Source organism: Brassica oleracea, unplaced genomic scaffold, assembly GCF_000695525.1.
Source record: "Brassica oleracea var. oleracea cultivar TO1000 unplaced genomic scaffold, BOL UnpScaffold00941, whole genome shotgun sequence".
Classification (NCBI taxonomy): Eukaryota; Viridiplantae; Streptophyta; class Magnoliopsida; order Brassicales; family Brassicaceae; genus Brassica; species Brassica oleracea.
Genome location: NW_013617536.1, coordinates 32759 through 40621, shown reverse-complemented (window position 1 = coordinate 40621; position 7863 = coordinate 32759). Strand labels below are relative to the sequence as shown.

Here is a 7863-nt window from a genome sequence, read left to right as displayed (position 1 = left end):
TAAACGGACTTCACACGGCCCGTGCTTGAAAATCCCTTGCTAATGAAAGCAATAGGCCGACCCCCTTGCGATAGCACAGCTCCAATACCCACACCAGAGGCATCTGTCTCCACCACAAATGGCCTATTGAAATCTGGTAAAATCAGCACTGGTAGCTGCGTCATGGCCGTTTTGAGCATTGAGAACGCCTGAATTGCATGTGCTGACCATTTGAACCCTTCCTTCTTCAGCAAATCAGTGAGTGGCCGCGCTATTTTTCCATATCCTTCTACGAACCTTCGGTAATAACCCGTAACCCCAGAAACCCCCTCAGTGATGTAATATTCTTGGGTTGTGGCCACTGTCTCACCGCTTCTATCTTCTCAGGATCTGCTGCTACTCCTTTTCCTGAAATGATATGACCCAGATATGCTATCTCAGACTGACCAAAAGCACATTTCTTCGCATTGGCATAGAACTGGTGGTCTTTTAGCAATTGTAACACGACCCTCAAGTGTTCTCTATGCTCTTCCTCGTTCTTGCTGTAAACAAGGATGTCGTTAAAGAATACCAAGACGAACTTCCTCAACCACGGCTTGAAAATTTCGTTCATGACTGATTGAAATGTCGCTGGAGCATTGGTGAGCCCGAAAGGCATAACCAAGAACTCGTAGTGACCCTCATGAGTTTTGAAGGCAGTCTTCCCAACATCCTCATCTCGCACTCTGATCTGATGGTATCCTGACTTCAAATCCAACTTAGAGAAGATGGTAGCTCCCGCTAGCTCGTCCAACAGCTCCTCGATCACGGGTATAGGATACCTATCAGGTATGGTGCTTTTGTTTACAGCCCTGTAATCTACACAAAACCTTAACCCGCCATCTTTCTTCTTCACCAACAACACTGGACTCGAGAACGGGCTGATGCTCGGGCGAATTATTCCTGCTTGCATCATCTCCTTTACCAACTTCTCAATCTCATTTTTCTGCGTATGTGAGTATCGATAAGGCCTTACGTTGATAGGAGATGTTCCATCCTGTAAGGTTATCGCATGCTCTCTCGTACGCTTGGGAGGTAGTCCTTTTGGCATTTGAAACACCCCCGCAAACGTCTTCAACAATGCAGACACAGCTCTGCTCGGCACAGTCTCTATCTTCTTATCATTACTCTCGAATAACGTCTGTAATTCCAACAGGAAAACCACATCCTCCTTTTCGCAGAGTTTCTCCATAGCATTTAAAGACACTTGAGCAATCAGCAACTCCGGATCACTGCATATTGACACCCATTTCTCCTCATACTGAAACCGCAAAATGTGTAACCCCCAGTTGATGTGTGTCTCTCCTAGCTTAGCCAACCACGAATATCCCAACACCAAGTCTATTGTTCCCAACTCAAATCTTAAAAATTCCTCCTTAATTTTAACTCCTTGTATCTCCACTTCGACTCCTTCACACTTTCCCGATCCAGAGATAACTTCTCCATTCCCAACTGCCACTCCAAAGTCTATAGTTTCCTCCACTGGAAGACTCAACTCCTCCACCAGTTGTTTGGATATAAAGTTACAAGTGGCACCAGAATCAATGAGGACGATCACTTCTCGCTTGCCAATAAACCCTTTCATCTTCATGGTTTTCTTGGATGTGATTCCCACCACCGAATTTAATGACAAGACGTGTAACTCTTGCTCAGGCGTATTCTGCTCCTCAGATCTTTCCTCGTCGCTAACCAACTCCTCATCCTTTTCTTCACCTTCATCCAACTCCATTTTCTTAAAATGCTGGAAAGCCTTGCATCTGTGACCCGCAAAGAACCTTTCTCCACAATGACGACAAGGGTTTTGGATTGTTCTCCTTTGCTCACTGCCCTTGTTGTCGCGTGGTGACTCGCTAGACTTTCTCGCAGGTGTATTCTCTCCTTGTCTTACCGAACTATGGTTGGATGAATAGCTTCGGTGATTCGAGTTAAGTGCCGGTGCAGAGCTAGTCCTTTGAAAGGATCTAGACTGGTAGGTACTGCGCTCGTTCTCTTGTTCCTCTATGATCTTTGCCATGTCTACGATCTCATCCATACCTACAGGTCTCAATCTCACCACTTGCTCTCTCAGTGTCCGCTTCATCCCGTGCAAGAATATTTCTTCTAACACGTCGTTTGGCACATGAGGCACTTCAGCTGATAACTCTTCAAACATCTCACGGAATTCTGATACAGTTCCTGTTTGTCTCAACCGCAACATCTGACTGAGTACAGTACCTCCTCCCGATGGTTTAAAACGTCGCCTCAGCTTTGCCTTAAAATCCCTCCAGTCCAACGGCTCTTCTCGGTTCTGTATCACCCTCAGCCAGGTGACTGCACAACCCGTCATGCTTGACATAGCTAGCGACAACTTTTCTCCTTCATCGGTTTGATTAACAGAAAAGCATTTCTCCATTCGGAAGATCCAGTCATCTGGGTTCTTCCCTTCAAAGTTCGGTAGCTCTAGCTTCTTCGGAGGGGAATCCAGCTTCTGATGAGCTGAAAACCCTGATGATCCCGCTTGATACGACGGTGTGTTGAAATCCGTCGATCTAAGGGGTGTCGCCTCCTCTGGTACCTGCAAAAGACTCTTCTCTGGCCGGATCTGTAACCCTTGAGCCTTAGGAACAGATCCCTCGGTCTCACGGTGACTCTCCTTCGATTCAACCTTCTCCGGACTGGCTACCCTCGCCGGTAGCTGTTTGAACATCTCCATGACTTGCTGGTGACATTCGTCTGCATTTTTCTCCATCGCTACGAACTGACGGTCATGTCTCTCCGCCACGCTTCGTAACCCGTCAATCGCACCCAAAAGACTCGCGATATGACCCTCCATCGCTGAGACCTTCTCAGCTTGCTGATCTTGCTTAGGAGGCATGATCAGGCTCTGATACCAATAATAAACCCTAGATTAAGGGTTATCTAATCGTAACAAGAAAGGGGAGAAGTATAGAAGAAAGAGATAAGAGGATAAGATATTTGTTGTGATCAATTATGATAGATCAAATGTTTACAAGCTCTCACATAAATAGTAAACGTAAATATAAAAACGACATCGTATTCTTTTATTCATATGACTCTAAACCTCCATCTCAGAGGGAGTCTCTCCTCTTCCTCTTCATTACTTCCTAGCCACGTCTCTGCTCTCTCTTCGACCTCATCCTCTTATGCACAAACGCTAGAGGCACTGCCAACTTATCAGAATAACATGCCAATGATGTATGGTTCCGATGCAATAGGTGGTCTTGCATCATTAGCAAACCAACTGGTATAAAATAATATACAGTAACAGCTTTCTCGCTCTCTCTCTTTCAGTTCTTACTATCTTGTTGTATATACAGTAACAGTAACACCTCTCTCGCTCTCTCTCTTTCAGATGAATCATAGGACAATGACGGAGATTGAGGAACTTGAGCTGACTCCACTGACACAGCCATCTCTGGAAATGAAGGAAAGTTGGGTTCTCAAACCAACTATCGCCAAGAAAAAGAAGAAATTTTCTGTTGCTTGCATCTCAAGCAACAGAAAATTACTTCTATGGCTTGGAGGAGTCTTGTGTGTGTCCTGCATCATAGCGATGACCCTGTCGAAGACTCTGCCTCACGACCACTACAACGTTCCACCATTAACGAAAGAAAATAGCACCATTGCTATTCCAGTGGCATTGAAGTTCTTCAATGCCCAAATATGTAAGCTAATCAGTTTTGATCAATTTTAAATTCATTACTAGCTACTAAATTAATGTAAATGTTACTAAGCTTCTTCTCTTTAAATGTTTTGATGTTCCAGCCGGAAAACTCCCAGAGGGGAATAACGTGTCTTGGCGGGGAGATTCTTGCTTGAACGATGGCAAGTTTCCAGGGAGCTCTTACCCACATTTAGCAGGAGGGTACTATGATGCTGGAGGTTCGATCAAGTCCAACTTTCCCATGTCATTCTCAATGACAATGTTGAGCTGGAGTGTTATTGAATATAGCACAAAGTATCAAGTTGCTGGCGAACTCAACCATGTCAAAGGACTCATCAAGTGGGGAACTGACTACTTGCTAAACAACTTCAATAGCAGTTCTGATACAGTATTTGAAATGGTGTCACAGGTTGATATTTTCCCATTCGTTCTTGCTATTTTTCCATTCCTTCTTGCATACTCATATGTTTCTAATTGTTTGTTTTCGTTTTCACAGATAGGAATGACTATAGGAAGCGAATTGCCTAATGACAACTACTGCTGGATGAGGCCAGAGGACATTAATTACAAAAGGGACTTCACTGTGTGTCACACTAACTGCCCGCATCTCGCTGCAGAGATGGCAGCTGCCCTCGCCTCAGCATCCATCGTCTTCGGAGACAAAGTCGAGTACTCTGCAACACTTGTTCGCAGTGCCAAAGCGATGTACTCGTTCGCTGAGGCTATGAGTACCAAAATGAAAAGCTCAGAGCACTGGGATGACCTCATATGGGGAGGAGCATGGATGTACTATGCTACGGGAGATAACACCTATCTTGCGAAGGTAACCAGTCACGATTTAGCGAAGCGTGCCGGTGCCTTCTCGCATGGCCCTCGTTATGGTGTCTTCGGGTGGGACAACAAGCTTGCTGGGACACAGGTACATGAGGCTTCCTTAGTTATGTTTTTCTTCCAACAGATTCCTTGCTTGCTTACATTCTGTTTTTGTTTGTTTGTGTGCTTTTTTTCAGTTGCTCTTGACTCGGCTGAGGCTGTTCCTCAGCCCTCCATTTCCTTATGAAGACATGTTGAAAACCTTTCACGAACAAACCAGCATAGTAATGTGCTCGGACTTGCCTTACTACACCAAATTTAACAGAACAAAAGGTAAGAGTTAGTTAGTTAGTTAGTTGTCTCAGATTTTGAAACTGCATCAGTCTTAGTGTAAACTTGTGAAACTAACTATTGGATAGTGAGATTTTGGTCTTGTATAAGTCTTAGCTCGTGCTCTATATATTGAAAAGGATTATGTGAGTTTTGATTTAGTTAGGATGTTTTGATCATATAGTATTGAGAGTATGGCTGCTTTCATATCTACAGGTGGTTTGATCCTGCTGAACCATGGCGAACCAGAGCCTCTCCAATATGCTGCGAATGCAGCTTTCCTCGCAACCCTCTACAGTGACTACCTCGATGCTTCTGATACTCCTGGATGGTACTGTGGCCCAAGTTTCTTCAAAACTCAGGTCCTACGTGACTTTTCAACATCTCAGGTATTGAAATCACAATGAAAACGTTACAACCATTATTATATGATCATCTGGATCAAGCTTTTGTGTGTGTTCTTCTTCCCGCAGGTTGATTACATACTAGGCAAGAACCCACAGAACATTAGTTATGTTGTGGGGTTTGGGCAGAAATATCCCAAACATGTACATCACAGGGGCGCTTCGATCCCCAAGAACAAGAAAGTGACTTGCGAAGGAGGTTGGAAGTGGAAGGAGAGCAGTAACGAGAATCCAAACACGATTGAAGGAGCAATGGTCGCTGGACCTGACAAGAATGACGGCTTCCATGACCTACGTGCAAACTACAACTACACACAGGCCACTCTGGTGGGAAACTCAGGTCTTGTGGCAGCTCTTGTAGCCTCGTCACGAGGGGGTGGAGGACTTGACAGAAACGGCCTCTTCTCAGCCATTACTCCTCTGTCGTTGTCTCCGGATCCTGAGACTTGATCAAGAAGATCATCTTTGTTTACTCTGTTTTCTGCTTTATTATTGGACTTGTTTTCCCTGTTTCTTCATGTTCTCGACAGTTCTTTATGCTTTCTTCAACTCCCTGATCTGTTCTTGAACATACTTTGTCCGTCACTAGCAAACTGTCCAAGTCTCGGATAGGAGGATCTAATGGAGTTCTTGTTTCTGCTTGGCTTCTTTCTGAATGTTTCACAAGGTTGGTCATGTGTTTGACGATCACAACACTATACCGCTGAATGTGTTCCTGATGTTTTGATTCGATAATGCTTCCTTGAGCTATTTGGTCACAAAGCAGACGCCACTACAAAAGCTTCCACGGCAGCTTTTTATGAATTCTCCATCAAATAACCTTCCAAAGGATGCTTTAAGTTACCTAGTAGTGGTACACCAGGATGCTTCAACCAGAGCAGCCTTGCAGAGCTCCATCGCCTTACCTGCAGCTTCTCTCACAGCCATTTGTTCTCTAACCATTCTGTAGTAGTATGGATTTGAGTCCCCAAGAGTTTGATTCATTCCACCAACCTCTGTAGTCTTAATCTTCCTATTGTGGTACGGTGTTATGAGTCATAACAGAATCAAGAGATAAGTGCACTGCCTCCTATTTTTGTACGATGTGGCATAGCTTTATAACCAATCAATAGACATCAACTCAATTAGAAAAAGGGGATTTATAGTTGAATAGGATTGGTTACACCAATGGATATTGAAAATTACATCCAGTTCCACTGAAACCAAATTCTAATAAAATTCAATGGATACTGAATAACAATGGATTTGACATAAACTCCCCTTTTTGTTTTTGGGCAAGGGGATCAAAATGGTTTCGGTTATATTTTTGTTTTATTTTAATGGATTTCAGATTCAATATAATAAATACTCAATCCAATAATAGAGGATTTCACTTTACATTTGAATTCTTTTGCGGTTTTTTTGCAAGATTGACTCAAAACTCAAAGTCAAACCTAAAACTAACCCATACTTTTCTTGGATTTTTCTTTTGTCCTATTCACTTTTTTTTTTTTTTTTTCGAAAACGGCATTTTTACTCTTCCAACCTCATCATTTTCAAGTATTTACAAGATTGTCATTACAATCAATACACCAACCACCATAAACAACCAATTTGAAGCTCTTAATGCACCTCAAATTGATTTACATTCTCTCTTTCTCACTTGTTATGAACTAAAAACAACATATTTTTCACTTTGCCTCCATATTCATCCAAAAACTCAAGCTTTTGATTCAAATTTTTTTTTTATGGTTGATAGAGCCATTCAAGCATACTATTTTTGGTGGGTTACTTTCGTTTGAGGTTCTGGGTGGTTGGAAAAGACTCTGTGTGCTAAGGAAGTCATCTCACTAGTTTAAGGTATGAAATTGAAATTTTTTCCAGATCTGTTAGTGTAGAAGACTTACCCGTAAGTCTTGACTTACCCGTAAGTAGTCTGGATGTAGAAGACTTACGGGTAAGTCGACGACTTACTTGTAAGTCGTCATCTTTGTTTGTTAAAAAAAATCTAGAGATCGAATACCCTAGACGACTTACTGATAAGTCGTCTAGGATAAACGGGTTAGTTTTGCATTTGACCGAATTGTGTCAGATATTTGATTTTTCCTGGACGACTTACCAGTAAGTCTTCTCCGGGAAAACAACAATTTCAATATTTTATTAAAGCTGGACGACTTATCTGTAAGTCGTCTCAGGTTACTTTTGCAATTAGAAAATAAAACTTAAATATTTGACTTTTCCCAGACGACTTACTCGGAAGTCGTTAAGTAAGACGACTTACTTGAAAGTCGTCCAGGATAAGCAAAGTCGTCCGGATTTATTTCCTAAATTCTGGTCAAACCTTGCTTATCTCGGACGACTTTCTCGTACGTCGTCTACCTGGACGACTTTCAAGTAAGTCGTCTGGGTAAAGTTAAATATTTAAGTTTCATTTTCGAATTGCAAATAACCTGAGAAGACTTACAAATAAGTCGTTTAGCGTTAATAAAATATTGAAATTTTTATTTTCCCGGAGACGACTTACAGGTAGGTCGTCCAGGAAAAGTCAAATATTTGACACAATTCGGTCAAATGCAAAACTAATCGTTTATCCTAGATGACTTATCTGTAAGTCGTCTAGGGTATTCTCTAGATTTTTTTTTAACAAACAAAGAT

The 7863-nt window shown here is 42.4% G+C and overlaps 2 protein-coding genes across 2 annotated transcripts; one reads left to right on the top strand and one right to left on the bottom strand.

Moving 5' to 3' along the window:
• Positions 1–268: 268 nt before the first annotated feature.
• LOC106320493 (uncharacterized protein K02A2.6-like) lies at positions 269–2872 on the bottom strand. The gene has a single exon (XM_013758861.1). It carries the CDS (start codon positions 2870–2872, stop codon positions 269–271), a length of 2604 nt encoding a protein of 867 aa, XP_013614315.1.
• Positions 2873–3385: 513 nt separating this feature from the next.
• On the top strand, positions 3386–5679 carry LOC106320492 (endoglucanase 21-like). The gene is made up of 6 exons (XM_013758860.1): positions 3386–3683; positions 3784–4091; positions 4179–4601; positions 4693–4828; positions 5042–5214; positions 5299–5679. The coding sequence occupies exons 1-6, from the start codon at positions 3386–3388 to the stop codon at positions 5677–5679; spliced, it is 1719 nt and encodes a 572-aa protein (XP_013614314.1).
• The last annotated feature ends 2184 nt before the right edge of the window (positions 5680–7863 follow it).

Bases quoted from the DNA above. Each gene is read 5' to 3' on its own strand.
- LOC106320493 (XM_013758861.1), bottom strand. From the start codon at position 2,872: ATGCCTCCTAAGCAAGATCAGCAAGCTGAGAAGGTCTCAGCGATGGAG.
- LOC106320492 (XM_013758860.1), top strand. From the start codon at position 3,386: ATGACGGAGATTGAGGAACTTGAGCTGACTCCACTGACACAGCCATCT. The intron at 3,684-3,783 runs GTAAGCTAATCA...TTGATGTTCCAG, and splicing joins GTTCTTCAATGCCCAAATAT to CCGGAAAACTCCCAGAGGGG. The intron at 4,829-5,041 runs GTAAGAGTTAGT...TCATATCTACAG, and splicing joins CAAATTTAACAGAACAAAAG to GTGGTTTGATCCTGCTGAAC.